This window comes from Amblyomma americanum, chromosome 1 (genome assembly GCF_052857255.1).
Source record: "Amblyomma americanum isolate KBUSLIRL-KWMA chromosome 1, ASM5285725v1, whole genome shotgun sequence".
In the NCBI taxonomy this organism is placed as follows: domain Eukaryota; kingdom Metazoa; phylum Arthropoda; class Arachnida; order Ixodida; family Ixodidae; genus Amblyomma; species Amblyomma americanum.
Window position 1 is genome coordinate 357,032,202 of NC_135497.1, and position 27,048 is coordinate 357,059,249.

The 27,048-nt window shown below is 47.0% G+C and overlaps 1 protein-coding gene across 1 annotated transcript; it reads left to right on the top strand.

Annotated features, from left to right (window-relative positions):
- Window positions 1–25,481, top strand: LOC144121787 (acid-sensing ion channel 1A-like). Its single transcript, XM_077655187.1, has 13 exons — window positions 1–176; window positions 1,245–1,302; window positions 2,488–2,630; window positions 3,671–3,783; window positions 4,074–4,234; window positions 5,723–5,821; window positions 7,747–7,861; window positions 16,842–16,914; window positions 17,476–17,521; window positions 19,719–19,738; window positions 21,568–21,640; window positions 22,673–22,794; window positions 24,270–25,481. Exons 1-13 carry the CDS (start codon window positions 1–3, stop codon window positions 24,322–24,324), a joined length of 1,254 nt encoding a protein of 417 aa, XP_077511313.1. The 3' UTR covers window positions 24,325–25,481.
- The last annotated feature ends 1,567 nt before the right edge of the window (window positions 25,482–27,048 follow it).

The window sequence follows — 27,048 nt, forward strand, 5'->3', positions numbered from 1 at the left end:
ATGTCGGCGTCCATCTGCCTGCGCGTGTTCATATGGACCGGCTGTCTGGTCGGCTTCCTCTATCAGACCAGCTCCATGCTGTCTCTCTTCTTCGAGTATCCATTCTCAGTGACACTGGTCGAAGACGTCCGCAAGAATCTACTCTTCCCGGCTGCCACTGTGTGTCTGCATCGATGGTCTGTGCGTACGATGTACCCGGCTTGGCAACTTCCCCAAAGGGACACTATAACGTCATTAGGATGTTTTTGCGTAGCTTTCCTAGCCGGTTCTAGATGTGCACGTACTATCGGAGACAAAAGTCTCCAATTCGCGCTAGAGGCAACCAGTTAGTATAAACTTTGTTATTGGCAGGTGTGCTTGGAAACTCTGCTTGAGGAGGCGAACGCTGGACATGGCTTCTTTTACTTGCACTGGAGTAAACCCAGGCGATCGTTCGCACGCATCGCTGCAGCATTCCCAGATTGCTATTCGATCGCCCAGGATACTTTTCTCCCCGATGGTACACATGTGGAAAGCTCCAGACACGGGCGGTAACAGAGTGCTAAAACATTCGGCTTTTCTCTATCCTTCTGGAGGCTTCCCCAGGAGGACACCCATGCGCGCCAAGGTGCGCATGCGTGCCTGACCCCACGGAGCTGTCCTTTGCGAAAAGATGCGCTCAGGGTTGGATGGATACATTTGAGCCGCGATTTAGAATGCGCGATAGTGAATGGCCCTAGGGCGGAATGTTCGGAGTACCATTGCCGTGATTCTTGGGATCTCTGCAGATCCATTGAGCGGTCGTGCGTTCAATTGGCCTTTCCCTAGGAACTTCCATTTTTGTTGTTCTTGGCATGTCTAATCCGCAAGCGTCACAAAAAGGCACTGTGAGCATAAGCGGACGGAGGCTTTACATTTTTCGGTAGACAAGAATGGAGTCGGAGGGATACAAGTGTGTTAGGAGCCTTACACTGCATTACACGACTTTCTCTGTGCAACGCATTGTCTGAGCTTGGCAAGGAAATAAATGGCGCATTCTGTTCCAGTTATAGCGCGAAAAGGTTACTAGACTTTCGAGTCGGATCTTTATCCTTGGAACGAGAGCGCCCTGACCTTTTGTAATCGAGCGTAAATGAAAACACACAACAACTGTTGCATTTCTGCTAAGTCGGGTGACAACTGACGCCACAGATAAAAAGAGCGTGAGGTTTTTTAGCATGCGAAATTTTCATGATGCGACTGAGTAACTGTATACTTATTTGCAGGATCGACATTTCCAAGCTCTGTCGCCATTACGTCAGTCAGTGTGCTGGCGAAGAAGAGGTGAGTGTGACAAGTCATGCGCATTACTACACGCGAGCGCTAGCAGAGCTAACCGAATTTTCGCCATGTACATGCGTCAAAGTGTTAGCTGAAAATGAAACTTCTCACCTGGTAAAGGTAGCATATCCTAATATCAATGTAGCATTCCACAGGGATTAGTGTCGTCACGGCGCTGCCGCTGTTGTCGGAGGCAATTTTTGTAGATTAACGCGGACTGTACGCAGGGTTTTGCAAGGAAGGGCTGTGAAATGAAAATACTTGCTATAAAGAGATAGGTGTCGAGGAAGAAACGGTGCGCAGTCTTGAACACATGACTGAGAAAATTCCGAGACTCACTATATATACCACCTAAATAGTGTGGATGCTGCATTGTGGAGCCTTGCATATATATCGCCCTCTCATATATGTGCATTGTTCCTGGCCACAAGACAACGGAGCGGTAAAATAGTGTGTAACTGAGGTAGTTAATTCATACATCATGGTAGTTGCAGCAGAAAGGTTAAGAAGAGAACACAGAAAGGAGCAAGCAAACCGACGTGGACGAAGCCGTGAATGAAGGAGCGTGATTGGGCTTGTGGCCCGCAGGCCTGGGAAAGCTATACCCGGCTTCATCATTTGTTGGTACACAACTGAATACTGAAAGCTGTTGGCGCGTTGCAACGCTGTGTAATTGGCTTAGCTTACGCTATGTTATACCACGATGATAACGCGAGATATCTCACGCTTAATTATGATTTGAGGTGGTTTTACATTTGGCCCCTGATTTGCTGGCGCACCAGCAAATCAGGCGATGACGTGGCCGGTATACTCGCCGCGATCGCACACTTTTCCAGTAACTGAATTCACCTATACCAGGTAGTCCCCTGCAAAGCAACTCGGCAAATCTAAATACGAAGCTTATAGTTGAGCGTCCAATGCGCGCTCTCCAATCGCGTGAATGCTGACGGATACATGCGCAACACAAGTCCGCACGATTTTCCCCCTGCATAAATGAACTTCGAAGCAGATAGTAGCTGCAGGTAGAACGTCATCTAATCTGACAGTAAAATAACGCCTCTGTGTTGTAAATGATGTTGTGCGATGGCGGCACCGTCGGCAGTAATGGCTCAAACCCACAACAAAGCAAGACCTTGCTCCGTGTTTACCCATCGGAACAGTGCTTTCGCACCGATATGAATGCCGCAGACGCTGCTGGATCCCGAGCGGTGGCACTTCCTGCGAAAGGAGGTGGAGGCTCGACTGAAGGTGGCCCACCTGCCGGATGAGCTGTTCCTGTGCCACATGCGGTCAAAGGTCACCGAATGCGCTTCTTTCGCGTGCAACGCCGCGTGAGTATACGCTCCTCCGAGTGACACCGTTGGGAAACGCTGCGATGCACCAACTTGCCCAACTGTCGATTCTTATGAACTGGAATGCGAACAGAAGAGTACGTCTATCTTTGCACACGCGCTGCGCAACCCACGGGCGACAATTACACACAGGGCGACAGTCAAAACTAGATCAATTCATAGAACAGGGATCCTCGTTTTGGGCCTGGCTTTTTACCGGGTCACGCAGAATGTCTGTTCTCTCATTGTTCGCATTTCAGCATGCCATGAACACATCATATGCACTGGTAAGCCTGTCATTACCTCCCCTATTTTCTGTGCCTCCCTCCTGGAGTGCTTCGGTCTCGGCAGGTCGGCAACGGGCCGTAGCGAAGGAAGCACTTTTTTTTCACGGGACTCTTGTACTCTTTCCTCCCCTCCTCCTCCTCCTGATCCCGCACCTGCCCAGGGACTCTACCTGAACATACAAGGTATGCACCTATAGTAGCCTGGTAGACAATTGACAAAGGCGATAGGAGGCAAATAGGAGTTTCATTTTTCCGCTTTTCTCGCTTTTCCCTCTCACAGCGCTTCGCTCCGCCCTCCACCCACACAACCCTGGACGGAATTTTAGTGAACGAGGACCATACATGTTAACGCAGTAAAATGCGGGCCAAGAACAGGGAACGCGAGTTGTACAGCATACTTTGTGGAAAATTAATTGAGCGCGAGGGCTTCTTTTCTTGCTTGTTAACGCACCATCAGCGCGCTATCCCGTATCTTAGCGTCACCGGTTCACTGAAACTTGAGAAGCGTCTAGAGTTCTCGTTAAGTGAGTGTTAAGAGCGTGTGATTGATGGTGCATGAGCTAAAGAGCTGTGTATTCACGTTCCAAGGTGTCTCATTTCTTCTTGGAACAGCGCACGGCCACATTGTTCGCTCGAGCTAAAGGGAAATGTCAGCCTCTGCTCTCGCGAAGCAGCTCCGGGCGGGAACGAATGAAAGATCTGGACAATATTTAATTTCTTTTCTCTCTCCCTTCAAACCTCCGGGGCCGCCAGCATTCGGCTGACTTACTACAGGCACCCGAATGAAATGTGCTACACCATCGACGCCTACCAGTGGACCAACTCTCAGCACCCGGTGCAGCGGTGTGAATCTCCATGGAACTACGGTCAGCACCTTGCTTTACGCCTTTCGAAGCGCCTGCATGCCTGCTCGCAGGAAAGCACCGTTTTGTATGGCACAGTCGGGTAACGACTTTTCTTACTATCTCGTTTCTACCATCTATGTTGCTCTAGTGTCTAAACTACTCCTCACCCCTTCGCTACGCTGCAGTATCCATGCCTACTTCGGAAGCCTCATTAAGAGCTAGGGCAGGAAGGCTGTATAAAGCGGGCAAGCACTGCTTGTCGAATGCCGCATGATCCGACGGTCGTTCCGCTGTGCGCCTTGACGTCGCAGAGCTGGTGCTGCGCGCCTTCTGGGAGCGCAACGCGACGGTGGCGCTGCACGAGCCCGACGCACTGCCGCTGGTGGTGCACAGCCCGTACTCGTGCCCGCCCGACAAGCTCTCCTCGGTCATGATACAGCCGGGCATGACGTACACCATAGCCGTCTCGCAGGTACAGTACTGAATGAGGCACGGGAGGACAACGCCATCTCCCTCTGCGATGTTTTAACGGCAGCAAAATACGCGTCTGTTGCTGAGAAAACTGCATATGAAAATTTGCCCGCCACTCAATTCAAACTCATCACGTGTACACCGGAAAAGACTCCATTTTGAAAAGAATGTCGGTGTTAGAGGCGTGGTCTAGTCTCTTGGATCCACGCCCCCCCCCCCCCCTCCCCCCCCCCCCTCAAAAAAAAACTGCGTCGACGCATCGCAGTTAACTTGCGAAATCGGCCGATTATGGCGACACCTGAATTTAGTTTTTTGGTCTATTCTGGCTTACAAAAGCTCCGTTTTCTGTGAACAGGTCCTCGTTTCTCATTAGGATGCGGTAATTCATTGTTTAAGGCCACCTTCAGTTTCTCCACAGAGTTCCATTTAAGTTGTTTCGTCACAGATTAGTTTAAAAGTACCAATGCGAAAGGCCGTGTTGTTGGTCGCAAATTTCCACCCCGATAGCTGTCGACCTAAACGAGATGCAGCTATGCGGGAACGCTATTTCAGGCCGTTGTGGTGTTGGTGAGCTTTCATGAAACAGTTGCAGGTATAGCTAGCTCTTTATAGTCCCTTCAGCTGAGCGGCCTTCGAGCGTGGCATGAGAGACAACTTTCTTCACCATCCGAACAGAAGCCGAACGAACTTTTGCAACTTGTGCGTGCGCGCATGCTGCTGTTTTATTACACACGCCGGTCCAGACAAGCTGTACGCGTGAGGTGCCTTTTGTCATTTCACGTAAGACTTACAATAAACGAAAAGCGGGCAACTTAAGCTAATCAGGGTTCAAATGTGTTTGCCCTCAGCACGAATGGAGCGGTTTCGGCGCTTCTGACTGTCGTGCGTTGCGAGAGGTGCCAAGCGTACGTGCTCATTTTTCATTCATCTCACCGTTTTTATTCGTCAATTTCTGCTTCGGAAGACGTAGATGTTTTCGCCCATCAGTATACGTGTTGCATAGCTGATTTGTAAAATAGCGTTGACCCCCCCCCCTTTTTTTTTGTCACCCCTTGCCGGTCTGCGCTCTGGTGTTTAGGGTCCCGCGTCTAAAATTTTTTCTTAATATTGCTGGCGTCCTGTGCTGTGCATCAAATTGTATTGCATTGCGTCATGTGGTATTTAACTGTGCGTCTTCCGTATGTTTACTGCGCCAGTCTTCCAGCGGTTTTATTGATTTCTCTGGAAAGCAGAAGCCAGCGCCACTTTCGAGCACCAACCTCTTCCTCATATGTTCATGTCATTAAAACATTGGGAGCTATATGAAATCAACATTTCTAACGCAGATCATTAAACTGAACTTAATTTCAGCGCAGGCCGCCACATATACCTTCGTGGCAGCCTCGGTTTCTACACTGAGCGGCGTGTGGTTCGGCAGTGATATGTGCATGAGGCGAGGGACGGTTCACTCAGTCATCCGTTGCCGCTCTCTGCATTTTGCCACACACAGGAAAAAGTGGAGCGTTTGCCGGCCCCTTACAAGTCGAACTGCATAGACTACATCTCCAGAGGAAATCAGAAGAAATATTTCGGATACTACACTCAGGACGTAAGACCACTCGTGTAGTTTCCTTTATTTTTTCATAAGGGGGGTGAGGTGAGCAGCGGTGTTCAACACACATGTTGAATACCACTGCTTACGTTGGTCACAAAAATTCTGACTTCTCGCCGGCGAACCTGTATTCTGCAAGTCGCGCAGTTTCACAGACAGTCCCCGATTCCTATTAGAGACGCTGTAAAATGGTTAGATACTCTCTTGGCATTCTTATGTACAAACTTGTCAACAATATAATTTCTCTTCCTCTCATACCACAGTGTTAACTTGTAAACGACAACATAACCCGGTTTGCACTCAATAACAAGATTGTCCTGCCTAAAGTACGCACTAATTACAAGAAACAGGCAATTAATTTCTCGTCAGTTGCTGTCTGGAACACTATACCATTAGAACTAAAGAATGCACATTCAATCTTCAGCTTTAAAGCCCACTTTAAACGAACAGTTCTTGGCTAAGAGCCCTCATTGCGATGAATTCGATTCCTTTTCTTCTTACATGTATTTTGCACTGCCTCCTAACCCTCGTTATAATTCAGTATGATATATAATTCAGTATGTTTCGCTGGTTTTATTTAATAGCTTTTTAATAGTGTTTATTTATCTCCTATGTATCTCCTTTATGTTGTACCCCATATGTATATATTAAATTTCTCATATTCGTCTGATCTGTCGCAGCAATTAAATGTTTTACACGGTGTATTTGATTAGGAGGTCCCATTACAGTCTTTGACTTTGGGACCTCCTTCTGTATGATATACTGTACGTATGTAAAATATTATCAAAGACTGATTCTGTTTATTACTATCTTCTGAGTGTCTTACGTTGGTGCAGCAGTTACCGTCGCATTATGTTCTTGCTCAAAAAAAATGTGTAAAAGGGAACAATCAAAGATGCATATCGAAGTTTTCCTTATTGTGCAATTGGGGGTCTCTGTTGTACATGAGCACGCAAATGTGTTCGTATACCCATGTGGCAGCATTGCAGCACAAGCAAGTGCTGCAATTATGCCATATCTGAGCGGCAGTAGCGAGAGCTGTGACCAACAGAGCGCATTTAGCTCTCTGACGACACTATATATTCTGTCTTACGTAAATTGTGCAGCGCTTTTAGCTGTATGCAGCACTGCAGGATAAAAGCGCTTGCTTTAGCTTTCACCACGCTACACGTTTGTAGTTCCACAGCAAAGGGGTCGCTTCGAAGACATTCAGTTGAGTGTCCCTGCTTATTCTCCTGCACAGAGATGAGTTGTGCGACTGTTTTCCCTGATACTCTCGTAACGTTATTCACCGAGCGGCTACCACATGATCCCGATGGCGTGAAATAATCCACTGCGTTGCGGCGCAGCTGACATCACCGGTGCAGAGCTGATTCTTCGCTAGCTCCAGCGTCATACCGGCTATAAAAAAACCTTTAGTATAGCAACCCTTACCGTTAACAGAAAACCGAGGCCACAACTGCGCGTTTTCGATATTCACCAGAGGCGACGACGGTGTACCGAGGCGCACTTTTTACCATGATACCGTAACAACGGACGCCTTACGCATTTTGCCGAGTAGACATTCGCAGTTACTGCCCGATCATGAACTTGACCAGCCATGAAACTTAGCGGTTGCAGTAAAGTGACCAAATGCGGGCCGAAACTGCTACACGTCTGTATAGGGTTGTGCAGTGCTGAACAAGTAAGCTATCGGTGTTTCATTAGACATGAGAAAGGCCATGAGACAAGCCACGCTTATGAGTTCGTTTTGGCCGGTGTCTGACCCGCATTCGTTTCCCGGCGTGCATATTTCGGACAGCCCGATTGCGCATCTCATCATGCATGTCGCATGCGCGCGCTGCTTCTGGATTTTTATGCATTCTTCACATCGTCTCAGTGGTTGTGACCTTTATCAATGTTTTATGCATTTTTCCGTCCAGATATGTGTCCAAAACTGCGAGATGTCGCTGGAGATGAAGCACTGTCAGTGCGTTCGCACGCACCACGAGTTTGCTGCAACATTTGGAGGCCAGGTCTGCGACATCATCAGGGACGGTATGGAGTGCTCTACATTTCTGCCGGATTTGCATGTTGGGCCGAAATAACATATGAGGATTGCATTCGATGTATTTGCATTCCTTTCGCTAATCGTCATTGGCTGCAAGGAACACCTCCCTCTTATGGTTGGTTGATATCGTCCACCGAACCCGTCAGCTCATTGGGTAATAAAAATGTATTAATTTGGGCTGAACAAAGAGAGTCGCCGTATTATAAGGGCCATTGTGATTCACATTGTTTGGGGGCGATCCCAGGGTGCGAATCCACTTGACGGGGCGTCGTTACCAGAATCGCAGAGCGGTGTCACCCGTCTTTCGGTTTTATGTAGTTTTTTGGCTTATGCAAGCGCTGCTCGCGATAAAAATGACATACTTCGAATCTAGTGACCCTAATTGCTCAATTTAGCTTGACTTCTGGTGTACGTTTAAAGGGATAGAGGCACCAACATTTTTGTTGTGCATTTTTGCTCTGGAATCATGCGTAATACAATCGTAAACATGAATCACGGCGTAAAATCCGCCTACGCTCAGAATGTTGTTTTTTTTCAGTTTCAGCAGTTGGAAGACGATTGCGATGCCACAAGTGAGTACCAGATCACGTGAGGCATACAAAAGCAGCAGTATAATAGCTATTTAATCACTGGCTGTCATTCCGGCTTCTGGAGCAGTTTGGCATAAGAGTTTTGAAGCCACAAAGCAGCGTTAATATTGCAGTTTTTTACGCCTTACGTGATCTCATACTCACTTGTGGCGTCGCAACCATTATCTGACAACTGAAACCGAAACTGAAACTACAGAGGAAAAAAAATCATATTAAGAATTATTTGTTAAGCCCTGACGAATTCCACGTGGGGATGCATGTTTACTAATGTCGTACGCATCATTCCAGAGCAAAAAACATTCCTCAAAATTTGGTGTCCCCACTCCTTTAAAGGGCAACTGCACAGGTTTTAAATTCATCGAGCTTAAAGGCGTCGAATGTGTGAAACTTGCAGGTTAAGCATACGAAGTTCTTTTGGGCTAGCATTTGATGTGGTGACTTAAAATCCATTTGAAATCGCTATGGCCATGAAGATTCATCGCAGCGCCAAGTGGGAGGTACATGATGACGCGGTCTACGGTATCGGTACATTTCCAACGCATCAACGCTTGCTTTGAATGACGAAAATCAACGCCACCGAAGGCAAAGCCCACCGATCGTTGTTTCGTAGTAACCAACGACGCATTGCAAGGTGCGGTTGCCGACAGCTAAAAATTGAAATCTTACCGTCCGTGAAGTCAGAACGAATTTCTATGCACTCCTCCGGTGCAGTGAGGAGAAACCCGAAAGTTAATTGTCGATTACGTGATTATCTTAAAGGCTAGAGCAAAAAAAGCTTAGCATGATTTGCCTGCAGCCTATATAGATTCGAATCCATGAATGTTGCAGAATTTTTATAAAGTAGTGCAGTTGCCCTTTAACAGACAGCTTAACGAGTAAAGCTGGTTTTTCTGCATTTTTAGTCTTTGTGGGGCAAAGCACTTGTTCCAGGATGAGAAAACATGGGATCAGCCCGTAGATTCAAAGGGCACCGTGGCTCCTGGTGATGGAGGCACGTACCCGGTAGTTTTAGAGTATTTGTCGCAAGGGCGAAAAAAAGAGACACAGGACGGAGAAGGAAAGCAAAAACAAGAAAAATATTACGTCCAAGGTGTTTAGGGGACTAACACCGTTCCCACTTTGCGTTGTTGATCTATTCGGCTTTATCGTGCTATCTGCTAGCCCTCCTAGTTAGCTCAGTTGATAAAGTGACTACCCCGGGAGGAAGTGTGAACCCGGGTTCGAACTCCAGATAAGCACAAATTTTTATTCAGCTGCGAAGCTTCTGTGAAAGCTGTATAGCTTTACTTTGCAGCCGTACCGCTGCCCTTGGGTGGATTCTAATGAGTACTTGCGCTCTTAATACAACATGATTGCGCATGTTCACATCTCTGGCTCTGTGATATGTTTGCCTCACCATTTGGAAAGAGTCCGATTGAAACATGTACTTTGTTTGCACTTGTCACGTTGCGCAATATACGTTCAGTGTTCTGCGCTAGACCTGATATGCAGCGGTATGCCGCTATTGAGGGGGAAAAGAGGAAAAGAGAAGGACTACTATACCAGGTGTTTCAGGGAAGACTTTCTGAATTCTTCTGTGTCCTCACGATGCGTCTGTCACCCTCTCACCCTTTCTCTGAAAGACAGACGTACCGTGAGGATTGTCCTGCACGTCGACGACTGCATGGTACTATGCGCAGTGGAGAAGGAAAATGAAACGGAAACACTAAAAGACATCGCACTGACCATCTTTCAACGTAGCTACCCGGGGCTCAAATTCACATGGGAGCTTCCAAAGCACGGCTCCTTGCGCTTCCTTGACCAACGCCTTGTATTCTCCCCGGGGCACCTATGCTCGAGCCTCGAGCAAATAAGCAGTTTCTCCCTTTCAAGTCAAGTCACTCCAAAACGTTGAAAAGAGGAAACGCGACGGCGGCGTTGCAGTCTGCTCTAAACAAGTGATGTCCACATCAGGTGGGCCAGCGCCTTCAGCGGCAAATCACGGCTTCAGGAAGCGGGGTTTCCTATGACAATGCTGTGCAGCATAGCAGAAAGCCTCGTGCTGCTGAACAAGCGTGGCAGAGAGGGGGAGAGAGCACCAGAGGAAACCACGCAAAGAAGTTTTCCGTGGTTCCCTATGCCCATGGGCTGACCCATAACCTCAAGAATATCGGGAAGAGGCATGGCATCCAGATCATTTCTACAGCACCCAGCAAGGCGAAAAGCATGTGTGCGCAGCTTAATGGACCGGAGAACAAATCCCTGTGTCAAATCGGACACCGTACGAAGTACTCTGAGTGCATTCAAGGCATTGTTTATCGGATCTCTTTATTCTGTGGAAAGCATTACTTAAGGCAGACGGGGAGATGTTTAAACGACAGAACCAGAGAGCACGCAACGGCTATGGCCGGAAGTCCGGCATCAACCTTGCGATGCCTTCAGGGAATGTGGGATATGCGAAAAGCAATCAAGTTCTGCCTACCTTCACCACGTGCAGGAACTGAAAAGAACACAGACAAGCTGACTCGACAAATCTTGGAAGCCGGGGCCATCCGTAATTCTGGAGAGCAATGCGTCAGTTCTCCATCGATTGGCCAACGAAGAAAGGAATTTCCTGCGTGGCGACGCATGCCGATGCTGATAATAAATCATTCAAAATGCTGGCAGTTCCTCAGTATGAATATGCGGCTTTTCTCATTAGTCTTCAGTTGTCAGTGCAGAATCGTGCTCGTCGTGTGTGTGCTACTTTTTGGTCTTCGTTTCTCTCTGCTGCTGTTTTAATTGAAGTGACCTAGTCACAGGAGTTGGCGTGCTAGACGTTTGAACTATCTGTCATGCATAGCAGTGAAGGTGTGTGTTGCGAGGGGCGGTTGTCCCCTGCGTCAAAGAAGAGAAAAACTGCAGTGTGCCCTTCAGAACTGACGAGCTCTTAAGTTTTCGTTCTAAAAAAGGCACATTTTATCTTTATGTTAGCCTCGGCAGCGCACGCTGGCAACGCGGCCTCTGTTGGCTAACCGTCTATCCGCTGGATAACGGCTCCATTTTTTAATGTCATGGACGACCCCGCGAAGAATGAGGAACCTGTGTAGAAAGCAGTCGAAAGAGTGTTGACGTCTCGCACCGTCTAAGCACATGGCTTAAAATGTGCCGAAATTTCTTTTTATACACAGTAGACGATGCATGACAGCTCATGCGCTACATCCGCAATGCTAGAGGCCATTTGAACTCATTGCCAGGTTGTCTTATACCTATGTCAATGTGAATGGTGCGGTGGAAGTGGTCGGCGACCAGGAGCCTTGTGCGTCGATGAAAGAAAAAAAAATAGGGGTGATCAATTGGATTGACAAGGAGGAAATGCGACGCCATTCTCCTTTCACTCCCCTATCTATTCCAGTTCTGATTCTATTCCGATTCTGAGTCTATTGTCTTTCACTCCCCAATCTATTCCAATTCTGCTTCTATTTAAATTCCGAGTGCGTAACGAAAAATACACCACATTCATAGATCACTTACATTCCTCATATAACTACCGACGCAGTGGCGCAGCGGTTAAGCGATGCGCTACTGCACTGGCAGGTGGCTGCTTCAAACATAGCCACCGTTGGGGATTGTGAGGCTGAGGTGGCTCTTCCCGAGCAATGCGACAAGGACTGTAGCTCCTGCAAGCCTCACGCTTGCTTTATTCTGCGTGTAGGCTTGCTTTTGCCCGAGTCATTTTATCCTTAGCTATTTTCATCTTTGCTGAGTCATTCTTTGTTCGATGTCTTCTTCCTCTCCCTGACAATTGGAGAGGGGCAGGGGAGAGGAAAATGGTTGACAGGTGGCAGGTAGAGAGGGGCAAATTCCCCTAAACACCACCTGGTAGGTGGAAGCTTCACACAGACGCCGCCGGACAGTTTTCGCCCTCATGGCTCCCTAATGCTATCGGATCAAAACAGTTCCACAAGCACTGATGAGCGTCGAGTGCCCTTTGAAGATGCGGCAAATTCAGTACAAAGCCAGAAAATATTTTCTTCCAAGCTCTGACCAGCCAATTCACAATGTGTTGGGGCTGGAATTTCGAGAGCTTGGTTCGCCGTGCCAGCTTCACTTGCTGACTAATTTCCATAGGTGGCCGGAAATTATGCAGTGGAGCACACGATACATTTTAATTCTTTTTTTCTTTATCTTGACAGAAGCGAGGATCGACCGCTACTTGTAGCATTTACGTCGGCAGTGCAATTTCGTTGCTCTTTGTTTCAGCAATGTGCAGGGACTCCCTCTCGCAGAGAACGCCATGTCGCTACGAAAACGTTTCCCGAAAACATTGTGAGCAGTGGTGTCGTTGACTGCGGTAGCCGCTCTCCAACAAAAAGGAAGAAAATCGAAAACGTCCAGACAGTCTCTCTACAACCCAAAATCCCCGAGAGAGCGCTTCAATGACAGCGAGAATGCGCTGCGAGAGGCTATGGCGTGCTTGCTGTGTGCCCAGACACTGCTGCTGCGCGCATGTATACAGACGGGCTCTCCAGTGGTTGTTAGGACAACGGCGCCTGCACCGTGTCGCCTTTTGAGCAAAAATATGCGCTAGACGTTACGTGATACGCCCTATGCTTTCGCGCGTCAAGCAGACGGGTGAGGCGTCTCTTTCGGAAGAACTTACTAGCCTGGGGTTCTTGCCGCTGTTTGCGCCTTTTGCGCTTTTAAACAATAAATCAGTGCTTATTTAGCGAGAAGTTGGGATGGCCGTTACTTGAAAACAGGCGCAAATATTTGAGACTCTCTTTTCTTTATAATGTGCCTAATAATAAAACTGTAATTCCAAAAGAGAAATACATTAATGAACCCAGCTACATTTCCGCCCGCACTGACCACCCACTTAAGGTGCGCGAGTACAATTGCCGTATAAACGTATTCAAATATAGTTTTTTCCCACGAACAGTGCATGATTGGAACTGTCTCCCTTCGCGGGTCGCTACCGCTCCTCCTACATCGTTTCTGACCGATTTGCAAAGCCACCTGTCAATATAAGTGCAATAATTCTTGTCCGAGTGTATTATGTTTTAAGCAGTGCTGTATTTTGAAATGTATCTTTTTTGTGTGTGTATGTGTGTGTTTAGGGTATGTTTGCCTTTCTACAATGGTTTTTATTTTGTTTTTTTGTTTGTTTTTGCTTCCGTGTGCATGGGTTTATTGTATTTTCTGTGTAGACCGCATCATTTGCCTAATTTATTATGTACTAGATGTTTGTTCTTATTTATGATGTTTCCCCCCTACAATAATGCCCCAATGAGGGCGCTGTAGGTACTGTGTATAAATAAATAAATAAATAATAAAAACAAAAAACGACGGTCGAGTTTCGTAGTTAGGCTAGATGCGATTTAGGTGCGCTAGCACTTCGGTTTTCGCTTTGGTTCCGATGTTCGGTGTGTGTGTGTGTGTGTGTGTGTGTGTGTGTGTGTGTGTGTGTGTGTGTGTGTGTGTGTGTGTGTGTGTGTGTGTGTGTGTGTGTGTGTGTGTGTGTGTGTGTGTGTGTGTGTGTGTGTGTGTGTGTGTGTGTGTGTGTGTGTGTGTGTGTGTGTGTGTGTGTGTGTGTGTGTGTGTGTGTGTGTGTGTGTGTGTGTGTGTGTGTGTGTGTGTGTGTGTGTGTGTGTGTGTGTGTGTGTGTGTGTGTGTGTGTGTGTGTGTGTGTGTGTGTGTGTGTGTGTGTGTGTGTGTGTGTGTGTGTGTGTGTGTGTGTGTGTGTGTGTGTGTGTGTGTGTGTGTGTGTGTGTGTGTGTGTGTGTGTGTGTGTGTGTGTGTGTGTGTGTGTGTGTGTGTGTGTGTGTGTGTGTGTGTGTGTGTGTGTGTGTGTGTGTGTGTGTGTGTGTGTGTGTGTGTGTGTGTGTGTGTGTGTGTGTGTGTGTGTGTGTGTGTGTGTGTGTGTGTGTGTGTGTGTGTGTGTGTGTGTGTGTGTGTGTGTGTGTGTGTGTGTGTGTGTGTGTGTGTGTGTGTGTGTGTGTGTGTGTGTGTGTGTGTGTGTGTGTGTGTGTGTGTGTGTGTGTGTGTGTGTGTGTGTGTGTGTGTGTGTGTGTGTGTGTGTGTGTGTGTGTGTGTGTGTGTGTGTGTGTGTGTGTGTGTGTGTGTGTGTGTGTGTGTGTGTGTGTGTGTGTGTGTGTGTGTGTGTGTGTGTGTGTGTGTGTGTGTGTGTGTGTGTGTGTGTGTGTGTGTGTGTGTGTGTGTGTGTGTGTGTGTGTGTGTGTGTGTGTGTGTGTGTGTGTGTGTGTGTGTGTGTGTGTGTGTGTGTGTGTGTGTGTGTGTGTGTGTGTGTGTGTGTGTGTGTGTGTGTGTGTGTGTGTGTGTGTGTGTGTGTGTGTGTGTGTGTGTGTGTGTGTGTGTGTGTGTGTGTGTGTGTGTGTGTGTGTGTGTGTGTGTGTGTGTGTGTGTGTGTGTGTGTGTGTGTGTGTGTGTGTGTGTGTGTGTGTGTGTGTGTGTGTGTGTGTGTGTGTGTGTGTGTGTGTGTGTGTGTGTGTGTGTGTGTGTGTGTGTGTGTGTGTGTGTGTGTGTGTGTGTGTGTGTGTGTGTGTGTGTGTGTGTGTGTGTGTGTGTGTGTGTGTGTGTGTGTGTGTGTGTGTGTGTGTGTGTGTGTGTGTGTGTGTGTGTGTGTGTGTGTGTGTGTGTGTGTGTGTGTGTGTGTGTGTGTGTGTGTGTGTGTGTGTGTGTGTGTGTGTGTGTGTGTGTGTGTGTGTGTGTGTGTGTGTGTGTGTGTGTGTGTGTGTGTGTGTGTGTGTGTGTGTGTGTGTGTGTGTGTGTGTGTGTGTGTGTGTGTGTGTGTGTGTGTGTGTGTGTGTGTGTGTGTGTGTGTGTGTGTGTGTGTGTGTGTGTGTGTGTGTGTGTGTGTGTGTGTGTGTGTGTGTGTGTGTGTGTGTGTGTGTGTGTGTGTGTGTGTGTGTGTGTGTGTGTGTGTGTGTGTGTGTGTGTGTGTGTGTGTGTGTGTGTGTGTGTGTGTGTGTGTGTGTGTGTGTGTGTGTGTGTGTGTGTGTGTGTGTGTGTGTGTGTGTGTGTGTGTGTGTGTGTGTGTGTGTGTGTGTGTGTGTGTGTGTGTGTGTGTGTGTGTGTGTGTGTGTGTGTGTGTGTGTGTGTGTGTGTGTGTGTGTGTGTGTGTGTGTGTGTGTGTGTGTGTGTGTGTGTGTGTGTGTGTGTGTGTGAACTGTTTACAAATCGTTATTTTAAACCCTGCGAGATGTACGTCGGTGTGGTCTGTGCAGCTGGATAGCTGGATTGCACAGCAAGGCGGACATGTACGTGATAGAGCTTAGTGATTAAACGATTAATTAAAATTAGGTACTCAACTTTATTACATTTCATTTTAGAGGCCAACATTATATTACGAAATTGAAGCCCTTGAACATAAAAGCTATGTCCTGTTCCTAAATATTCTTTATCGGCCATACAGTTCGAAGTATTTAACGCGGAAAATATGCATTTTTTAGATCGTAAAGTTGGCTTTTCGCAACGAAATTTTTAATATGGCGTCTGTCGCATTTTTAGTACAGCAAATACGGAAGATGTTTGTCTATTTTATGCCGTGGAAGCAGTTAACTGGATTCCGCAACAATACTACGCCCAGCGACGTCATTTTAAAAATGTGCATTGCGGGAAGCCAACTTTACGAGCTAAAAATTGTGCATTTTTGTCGTAAAATATTTCGAAATGCATTGCCTATAAAGAAATTTAAAAACTGGACGCAGCTTCGATGTTGACAGCCTTCAATTTCTTAGTATAATGTTGGTCCCTGAAATCAAAAGTAATAAAAGCTGATTAGTTAATTTTAGTTAACTACACGTTTAATCACTGAACTCTATCACGTACATAATATCCGCCTTGCTGTACAATTCACCTGCAAAGACCACACCGACGTATCTCTCGCAAGGTTTAAAAAAATGATCTGTAAACAGCTAAAAAAAAAACACCCGGTATATATACGCACGTACCTCTAGGCAAGTTGCCCACAAACCGGTGGGCAAGTGGCCAGCCTGCCACAAAGAAAGATTCACACAAACACACAACGGCTAAATGCGGTGGTGGTGGTGAAAAACATTTATAAGCAATTAAATTTTTACAGAAAGGCGATTGGGGTAGGACCCTATTGGCCCTTTCCCCTCACAGTACTAGGTGGAGCCCCTATTCCGGGGCCCCATTGGCAAGCAACGCCGCCCGCGTCCGTTGAACCAAGGCCTTTTGGCTCTTCAGGCCTTGACAGCCGAGCAGGGCCGCCTCCCAGTCCTCTCTGGTGGGGTTGGGGTTGGGGGGGGGGGGGGGGGGGAACGGCCACTCTGAGTGGTATCGCACTAACAGTAGCAATAATAATAATAATCACTGCACCATTTGAGAAGCGAAGCTCGCACAAGTGAGGATGTCTGCCTTCTTCGTGTTTCAGACATATGCACGAGAAAAGTTGAAAGCTTGGGGACCTACCAGTTTTGCCTGAGCCAATGCCGCGTAGCCTGCCAGTGAGTACGAAGCACTCTCAGCACGCACGCCTTCAGCACACGAGCAAAAATGTTAGAGGAGGATGTGCGCTGAGGGCTCGCATGTTTTCTTTTTTCTATGCGCAAAACTTGTGGTTTGGTGGTAATTCTTATGTTCGCGTGTTATCCTTTGCTTTGTTTCGGCGCAATCTTTTCAGTAAAAGTGGCTCTTGATGAAAATTCTGATGTTCTGCGTGTGAAGCCTAGTGAGTGAAGCCTCCACCCTCAAGAAGCACCTAACCCCCACCGCCACCCTCGGCCACATCCCCACCTCACCTGCATCCTCCGTATAAAAATATAATTAGAGTAAAAGTATCACAGCAACCATCGAGAGTCAAACGAACTGCATCGCAGAATTCTTGCATCAGGCTTCATTATCGTCCCGTCAGTTTTTTCTCTATCTTTATTTCCTTCGACATAAATCAGTCGAGAACAAGGACATATTCTCTGTTGAATGCATCAGATTTGCTCAATAATACGCTTCTTTTCTTTTTCACGCTTAATGTCTGGCTACGGACTCTGCGGTCGTCATTTTAATTGAAGAGAAACGAAGTACGACGTGAGGTTGAGCAGCCTCGCGGTAGACAAGGTAGGTACAAATACGGCACCAATGCTTGCAAACCCAACCCTTAGGGGTTTGTTGTTTACACTAACGCGCCTACAGTGTTTTTCGTGAAGCTACGAATCGGTCCCTGACAAGTAGGTTACTTTGTTTTATGAGTGAGAAGCCACTGCATCCTTTGCCTGGTTTCTACAGCGGCACTTGCTGAAGGGACACCCGAAGTTTGCCTTGCGCGGCGACCCACGAGGCCACTTTTTTTGTGGCTTCGCTGCTTCACTCGTCGCACACACGACTTCTCCCCCGTGCCCGTGCTCGCACAGTATCGCCGGCGCTGGAACAGCAATATTAAAATACTCTCACATTGCGCAAGGTTCCCTTAGCCTCCACTTTCAATTCACGCATATACGTCTCGTTGTCTCCCCGGAGGCTGTTCCCAATTGGAAGTTTAAATGGTTGGTGTCGCCCTTTAAACTTTATATGTGGAAACATTTACTCTATCAATATGGAGTAAAATGTGTAAAGTGACCTATTTTACTTCCTGCACTGAATAATGCAGCATAAAGAAGGATTCTCCTCTTTGTAACTTCCATTTTGAAATGTAGTTTCTTGGTCTCAATGCTCCACAAGTCCCCAATGGAGTAAAAAAAAAGCCACTTTGCGCCGTCCGCACTGCCACATAGCGTCTCGTCTGCTTCTGGTCAGTCGTGCGATAATGGCAGTGAGTGCCGACTCCTTGGCTGCCATCGTCGCTGGATCTCTGCTCACTTCTGCTCCTTCACGGGTGCCTGCCGCGGTACACAATATCGGCTTGTCGCCGTTTTCCGCTACATAAGTGAACTGCTCCTGTGAAGTCTCCAGCGCTCCGAGCATACCTGACCTTCCTTTGTTAATGTCGCCACCCCGTTAGAGCCCCCGCTTAGGCCTCGTTCCCACAGCTTTTTTCGGTGTGGTTCTCGCGGGTGCGTTGCAGCAGGCTATAGTGTGTTGCATCAGCAAGGAACTGTGCTAGAACATAGTTTCAACTCCGAGCTCTTGGTTGAGCTGATGAGGCTACATTTTCCTCGGTCATGTTAAGAAACCAAGGTTTAAAGAAGTGAAGATGAAAGAGAACACTACCATACCATAATACCTTCGGGGGTGTTCTGATTTTAAACTTTTTCTGCTCTGGTTTTTAGTCAACTATATCGTGGTGCATCGTCGTGAAAACTACTCTAAGACGCCTTTTCAGCGTTGAAACAGTGATTCTAATGTTACATCGCTTAATCTACGATCATAGGCAACCAAACGAGCTCGTAAAGCAAAAGTGGACGACAAGCAGACGACCCCTGCCGCCTCCGCCTACGCCGCCGCTGGGCTTGCAGAAGGCGAAAAGAACGCGTGACACGGGGTCACATTAGGGCAGAACAGTTTCCCAAGCTGGGTTGCCGGTGGCCCCCGCAGTTACCTGTCCGTTTGTGGCGCTGGCAATGCTGTAAGAATGAGTTTGAATGAGGAAAAATGAACATGATGCCATTTTTGGGTTCCGTTTCTGTGGGTAGTAAAATTTTACTCCCTTGTACTCCTAAATACCTCCCTTGTTTAGGTGAGTATAAAAAATACTCCTTTTATATAGAGTAAATAAAACCTCCTTTTAATGTGCTCTAGAGGAGAAGCCATTTACTCTCATTTGGGCGTTTCTTTTTTTTTTGTTAGCAGCGTAGGGGGCATTGGCACAATACAGGGGCGCCTAAAACCGCATTTAAAAACACACAAAAAATGAAGAGGACTGAGTACGATACGGTAAAGTGTGCTAAGCAAATTAGCTCAACTTGGCTAAAAAAAGGAGGCCCTCCAATGAATTTATAGCTTATACGCGCAACGTGCAGTGGTCGCTCTTGAGAAAGTGTCCTCTGTGGTCGCTTGATACTGGTCGTCCTGGATGAAGACGCACTCATCGGAGCGACGGGGGGGGATGTGGTGCAAATGTTCGTGCCAGCTGTATGCCCCGAGGAAAAGAGAAAACGAGATGATTCTTTTTTTTTTTTTGCACAGTTAGAAAATTGAAAACTGCAATAAGGAATGCGCCAAATCAAGGTGCGCATATTGCTATTCTGATTTGAATATAAGAAAGATAAAAAAGAAACTCGAAAACAGTCCATACGCTTTGCCTCATTTGAATAAAACAATGATTAGTACGAGCTCGGCACAAATATAATCGTGTGTTACTTCCCACTTTCACTCCCAGTCTGACTTTGGAAAAGACATGTAAGTATGAGTCAATTCCTATTATGTATTTTGTGTGATAAATAATTCTCTGTGGCTGTGAGCTATTGCTCTGACTTTCAACGTTCAGCAGCAAGTTAGACTTTCGACGGGTGTTAAGCCTTTCCAACTTTCTTCTCTGACGGCATCTGCAGGGCATCCCAGAGCGCTTGGAAGTATCCGTGATTTCAGGTGCTTCCTATACGCCTGGCGTGGTCACAAAATCTAAAAAGTGCACCGGTTACAGCGAATAATTTGTCTTTCAGTGCTCAACTACTCATACCCACTTTTTTCACAAGGTGACCTCCAGGTAATGTGAGCCAAGCGTTCTAAGAAATGTCATGCTCATCGTCGTGCACGTGAAACACTCTCTGTGTGCATGACTCCCACTGACTTCACCAGTCAAGAGCGAAGGCAGACCGTCTGGCTAATATATTTGTTATTTTAGACTGCAGTGTCTTATAAGAAAATCGCAACAAAGCGGGAGTTAATGTGACATGCGCCATTCGCTTATGCATGCACGTGATCGGGGCTCTCCGCAAAAATAGCTATGCACGCAGCGCCGACACGGCTCTGTTTAAGCAAAGTTCCAAGGACTCCGGAACTTTTTTTTTTTTGAGTGGGGAAGGCGGTAAAGAGGTGGGGCCAAGACTTCATACTTTTTGTTATTTATTTAAGGCTCATTTACGTAATAATTTTCATTATCTATATATTTTTTATTTTTTCAATGTTCAAAGGTTGGTCTAAACTGTCACGTTCGGGTGACGACACTCTAGCATTCAGGAAGACAACGAAAAGGCTTCCAAAAGAAACTGTTTAAGGGGCTGACTCGCGCCGCCCACTAAGAATTGAATGGCCCGGTGGCAGCGTTGGCCACAAGTGTGTTCAGCGGTCATCGAACTGAATGCATGCAGTTCTTGGCCGCGCTCAATTTAAAGCTGACAAGGAACATTCGAGATAAAGAACCAAAAGCAACTACTACAATCTGGAACAATATGGAAGCCTTTGCACGCGGCCACGATCAATGGAGATAAGTCTGGTCGCACCTCGCATTACAAAACAAAATAATAAAGATGCGTGCCGGCGGTTTTGAGTGCAAACGAACAAACGGCACAAAGATTCGCGGAAATATAAAACGAATTTAAAAGGGAAGCTTTATGCACGAGGAGTGATCAATTGCATTTAAAAAGTTCGGCATGGTTTGTTTAAATTCTGCTAATCATGATCATGTGTACGGGTCAGTCTAGTTCTGTTGGGACATGACTGGTTTAGGTTACTCATATACGAAATGCTTTACAACTGGCTACGAAGCCAAGTAGTTCAGCCTCACTGTACTTTGCATTAAAAGAGTACTAGAACTGAACTAGAACGTAAGTGTTTCAATTGTCAGAAATCTGATCCAAGTGCAAGCAACTGGAGACAGGGGGGGGGGGGGGGGATCGTCTCCCCCCCTCCCCCTGTTCCGGGGTCCTTGCAAAGTCCTAAGCACGAAATATGCGGACGATCTGACCTTGCGCAAGTTCATGTCCCTCTGCTAGCGTGCCTTGAGATGGAGGCGGCAAAACTTCACCTTACTTTCAGAGGGGGCCGGAACTATGTTCAGTTCTCCGAAAGCCATTTTGCAATACGGATGCGAATGAAAGGACATGCAACGGTGAATCCTGTGCGGCCCTTTTAGAGAAACTGCAAGCTGCATTCATCGTATAGGCGAGAACTTGAACAATGCCTTCGGAGACTCCGTTGATTCCCACCTTTTACCGATTTGTGGTATCTGTCATGCCCTTTACAGTCTTGCGGTTAGCTTACATAGACTTTTACTCATCTCATCGCAGGAACAAGTTCTCATTCATAATAAAGTTTTCGTCCGACACGCAACGTGTTCTGCAGTATCAACCTAATCTTTCGGTAAGAACAACTTTAAATGCCTTAAGTATACGGCCGAAGTAAGCCTCCTCCGAAGCTCGCTGCATGCGAGTCTATGCACTGAGCGCATTTGCCTCTTTACCTGCTTTGCTTCGTCGCAGTCTGTGCTTTTCGTCTCGGTATAACTCTGGTTTCTTATTGGGAGGAGGAAACTCGCCTGTTCATTTTTTGGCCATCAGAAATAACAGGTGGAAATACAGCACTAATGCCGAAACCAGCGATCGATCAAGATTTCGACGACGCTGTTCCCAGGTGTGCACCTTAATTTTCACCAGCAGCCGCCCACCCCCTCCCCTCGGCCCTACAGAGAGAGAGAGAGGAAACAAAAGTTGGAGGACACCTTATTGCAATTAGCTGTGACAGCTTTGCGCTAGCATAAGAACCTCGTTGTGAGCTGTCATGCACGAGCACACGTACCATACAAAGCACACATGTCATGCATTGCCACACGCACCATGCATGACTGCGGATACAATGCATCAACACACATCACCATGCATCGCCACCCTCTGGGACTTTTATTATTTAATTGCACGTACTGCAGGCCATTACCATGGCTCAAACAGGAGGGGCAATATGAGAAAGACAGGCGCATTGTCACGGTTAGAATAAATGTTACCAGAACACAAATAAAGGACACAATAAAAATCATAGCACTTAACTATATAAACAACCAAATCTAGACAAACGTTTCCAACGTAAAAAAAAAGCTCTAATATAACGCTTCCATTTATTTATGCATGACTGAACATAACTTAAATGTAATGTTGAATCAGTTACTCGAACGAAAGAAGGCGAACGTCTATTGTATACGTACTATACGCAGATACAGCCAAACGGAGACAGAGAAACTATGCTGGTTTATACGCCATTAGCGACCTGAAACGACCCTTTTTTCATGCTAACGGATGACAAAAGTGGCTCAGTTTCCATTCTAGGTTTTACTGAAAAACGGGAATGTTTTGTACATACTGTGGGCTAACCAATGACATTTTCATCTGTTTCTATTTGTAGATAGTGGAAGCATTCGGCTACTTCGGAGGATACGTAGGAATCTGGCTTGGATTCTCGCTGCTTTCAGTGCTTCTTAACCTTGAAGCGCACATGGCTAAAGGCTTTGCCAAACGGCTGAAGAGGTAAGTGCGCAAATTGTGTTTCGTTTCAGACAGTTCAACACAATGTAGAGGGGCCACAACACATTACAAATTTTAAATTAAGGGGCCTCGTTCTATTGTGCGTAGTCGCACCAGAGACGGCGGCTTTCATTGCTCCTCGAAGCCTACACATTTCCGAGTTGAGCAGGTCCAGGCATGATCTGGATATTCCCAGCAGACTTAGTGCACCTTGCTTGTGTGGCCAGAGCCAATACAGTAAAAATATTGTCTTAGTGCGATAGCAGCGGTAGTGTCGCTTCCAAAAAATGCCGGCGAGTGTCTTGGCTCGAGCGTGAAGCTTCCACCCTCGAGTAGCATCACCACCAGCCACTCCCCTCCCACCCCCGATCCACATCCCTATCCAGTAAAAGCATTCATTAGAGTAAAAGCATCAAATTCATCATCGAGTGTAATTCCAACTGTAGCTTTCTTGCGTCAGGTTCCATGGTCGTCTTGTCAATGTTTTTCTTCTTTGATTCCATTCCACTCTTGTCGACCGCCGCGGTAACTGGCACATAGCGGAGGCGTGGCGTGGCGTCTCTGTGGGAAGCGAAGAAGAGCGGAAGCATTAGAACGGAATTACAATGGAATCCCTGTACTATTTCGGCCATTGAAATACCGCAGATCCATTGCAGGCTACCTTGGAACGTGTGGTGGCGTAGCAGCCGGTAGAATGAAGGATGCTGCGACGGTAATGCGAATAATAGTTTAACGAACACTTTACGCCATTCCATGCAAATCAGCCAGTCCTTGACTGTCAGCCCTGTGGTCAACAATTAAGAGACTGCTAAATGCTCGCTTTACCAACGAGACAAATTTCAGCGCGAACTTGTTTTGGGAATCTTTTTTTTTCTTTCATTTTACACGGGGCGGCTGGCGCGTTTCACAGACCTTTTCATCGGGTGAAGAGGATCTCGAAACGCCTCCTCTCCGGGCTGTTGCACACCGGCTCCGCTGCCGTTTCCACCGCACTACCGCGGGGTGCACACAACAGCCCGGCGATCAATGTGGCGACGCCCAGGAAGCCCTCATTGGAAAGGTCTACATCCACATGTATGCATCCTAGTATTGTTCTGGGCAATGCAGCAAATCTTCAAAGCTCCAAATTAATATTGTCCACCAGGATGGTTCTTAAACTTCAGAACACGTACGTGATGAAGCAGTTGCCCATTATCTTGCTGCATATCCCGCAAAAAAAAATGCTGTTTACTTTAGACCATTATTTTCCTTCTTATGTGTGCAATGTGGCAGTATGTGATGCCACTTGTTAAAGCACCGTTAGTTTCCACTAAGTGCTTTAATTTAAAACGCGCGTAAAATTTGAAACTCAGTAATAGCGGATGGAAAGGGAGACTGAAGCAGGCAGAAAAACACCACGTGGAGCCTCTGCGACCCCGCGGCAGCTTCAAGTGCGCTCTGCCCGCAGGTGCGCTTATTTGCCCGTCTTCCTGTCGCAGAGTCAAGACAGCCGATGAAGCCGTGGTGGTGTTCCGGCTGAAGCAGCGGTTCTGAGGCCTTCGTCCCGGGCTGACGCGAGGCGGCTGCGTGGACTGCTGCTCGCGAGGCTGTTTTCTCGGTGCAGCGAAACAGTACACCTACGGATGCATCGATCCCACCCCGCGCTCAGAAACTTGGCCTCCAAAGGCGGCAGCCGTTTCGTCGCGGATTGTGAACGGATGATTGATTCACACACCACTACGTGTCGATGTTAGATAAGTAGCGAAAGGAAACCCGACGCCAATTTGAAAGAAAGAAAGAAAGAAAGAAAGAAAGAAAGAAAGAAAGAAAGAAAGAAAGAAAGAAGGAAAGAAAGGGAGAAAGAAGCGCACATTACTTCCGTCTCCAGTGCATGACGTAGCCTTAGCCCGACGTAGACGTAGTCTTTATAGCACTGGAATGTCCGAAGCGCCCACCGAGAGGAGGAAATGAGCGAGGTGGCGCGCTGCGCCCGATTCGAGGCGAGGTTTGCTTTCAACGAGTATTGCTTCCGCGCCCGGCTGTATGCGCAATCTCTCCGAGTATTTCTTGTTTATTTTTTTCTCATCTCGCTGTTTTATTTCTGTCTCCCGTCGGATGCGCTGTAGAGAAGATAAATCACCGCCTGTGCGTCTTACACAGCACCACTGGATTTTATTTCCCCCGCTTGCTGTCGCAGCACGAAGCGCCCAGCGCAAGCGCAGCGAACAAACTCGAGTGATCCGGATTACAATAGCAAAAAAAAAAGCCTGATGTATGTCCTCTCTTTTTTTTTGTTTCCTGCGTCGCATAATGCGCGTACCCTCACTGGCCGCTGCAAGTGGGCAAACACCACGAGCAGCAGGAACTGCTGAAGAGCCGGCACAATTTCCTCGAGCACTGCCCTGCGGTGGTAGAGTGCTGACTTGTCCCGCTTTCAGTTTATGCTGCGCGTGCCCACTACCTACATTGACTGCCGCCTTTGCACGGATAGTGATGCGTGGCATATTATATTAGCACAAAAGCTGGCCATGTGCACATGCGCTCTAATGCGGTGTTCTGGAACCCATCCGTTTTCGCTAACGACAATAGCTAATAAGCGCACTGCTCCACATGCAGTACTTAAAGTCTGACTCCACGAAAGGTGGTCTCTAGTTATTCAAGCGCAGTTGGAGAGGGAAATGGAGACAGAAAGAGCGAGAGAGAAAGCGGCTTGCGGCCTGTTTTACACATATAGCTTTATACAAAGGGGAGAAATCATTTTTAAAGGTTGTTGTTTCCTCATTTTATGACACAGACCTGAAACAAACGATCCCCACGCTCTGCCATCACTCTTAAAAAAACAATGGTTGTAAAAAGGAGCAAGTGCAGCAGTTACTAACTCTCACAGCATTTTACTACTTTTATTCCTAAATATTTACTATTTCTTCTAGGTAGTTTAAAAGCGTGCTCGTTGTTGTTGTGTGTTGTTGCGCACAGCATTAGAGATGAGTGGCTTGCTCTGGACTGAGTCGCGATGTGAGGGCATGGGTTTCCTTTCTATTCCAGGTTTTGTATAGTGCTGCAGACCTTTTCTTTTTCTCCGTTTCAGGTTTTAGAAAACATGTTACTGGTTCTTATTAAAAATCACAGGAAAATTTTCGAAACGATAGAGAAGAAATTTTCCGACCATCACTGAAAGAATAAAAAATGCTTGCCTGCTTCGGATTCATGCAGTCCCTATACATTCTAACACGGGGATTTCAGATCTCTTGTCAATACTGGTGCAGGGGTGTGGGGGGTGTGGGGGGGGGGGGGGGGGGGGGAGTCCGATACCCTCGAGACCCCCTGCCTTTAAGCCCTGATCATATGTTGCTAATAAGGATTCAAAAGTTTTAACGTTAGTCAGGGACCTTTATGAACAAGGATTTATTTCTGTCCTGGTCACTATGGGATTCGGTTTTTACCACGCGCAGGTAAGGCTTCTACCATTGCTTATGCTTTATCACGTTAATATAGTCACGTTCAGGACTTGGAGCGACGAAAAACTTCTCGGAAGATGTTTCACGAACACGATGTATAGGTGAACGCAGGGCAAAAGGAGGCGGGACGAAACACACGCGAGCGGAGAGGCGGTGAAATTCTGGCTAAAACTTCATTCAATGAGAGACGAAACTTACACGCCAACTGTACGGGTGCAGAATCGCGACCATGGTAAGGGACAGCGCACTGATTATTGAGACAAATGGATCGGTGAAAGGGGAAAAAAATACAATGTATACACAACACAGCAACAAGCATTAATACCGAGACGACGTCGAGAAAAAAGATAAACGGCTGTTACACCTGCAACAGCAGAAAAAAGTTAAAAATACGAGGCGAAACTAGCAATTATAATCAAAGAAAACAACAAGCCACTGATCAGAAAGGTAGGCAGCGGGAAACAAGGTGATTACAAACATTTATCCGCAAACAAAGCTGCTTGGCTTTAAGTTTTGTTGGAATCCTAATTTTTCTTTTGCTTAATTGTATATGCTTGTTATTTTCTAACTCTCTTCCAGGTAAAAGCGGAGTCTGATATCCATATGCAGGTGTGTGTGCTTCGTAGTGTCTCTTCTGCGCCGCGTTTACCTGTTCAACAGAAACAGCCTAGCCCCCAAAAAATGTTGATCCACTTAGGCATCTGATCTTACGCGCCTGCACTGCACTGTGGACAAGCCTTGCGATATGATACTGCCGGCGCCATCGCTTTGGAAATGTGAAGCACGAGCCGTTTGCTGAAGCTCACGAATGTTAATGCAC

Excerpts from the sequence above, each read along its gene's own strand:
- LOC144121787 (XM_077655187.1), top strand. The coding sequence starts at position 1 with ATGTCGGCGTCCATCTGCCTGCGCGTGTTCATATGGACCGGCTGTCTG. Across the intron at positions 4,235-5,722 it reads ACACCATAGCCGTCTCGCAG|GAAAAAGTGGAGCGTTTGCC; the intron begins GTACAGTACTGA and ends TGCCACACACAG. Across the intron at positions 5,822-7,746 it reads TCGGATACTACACTCAGGAC|ATATGTGTCCAAAACTGCGA; the intron begins GTAAGACCACTC and ends TTTTCCGTCCAG.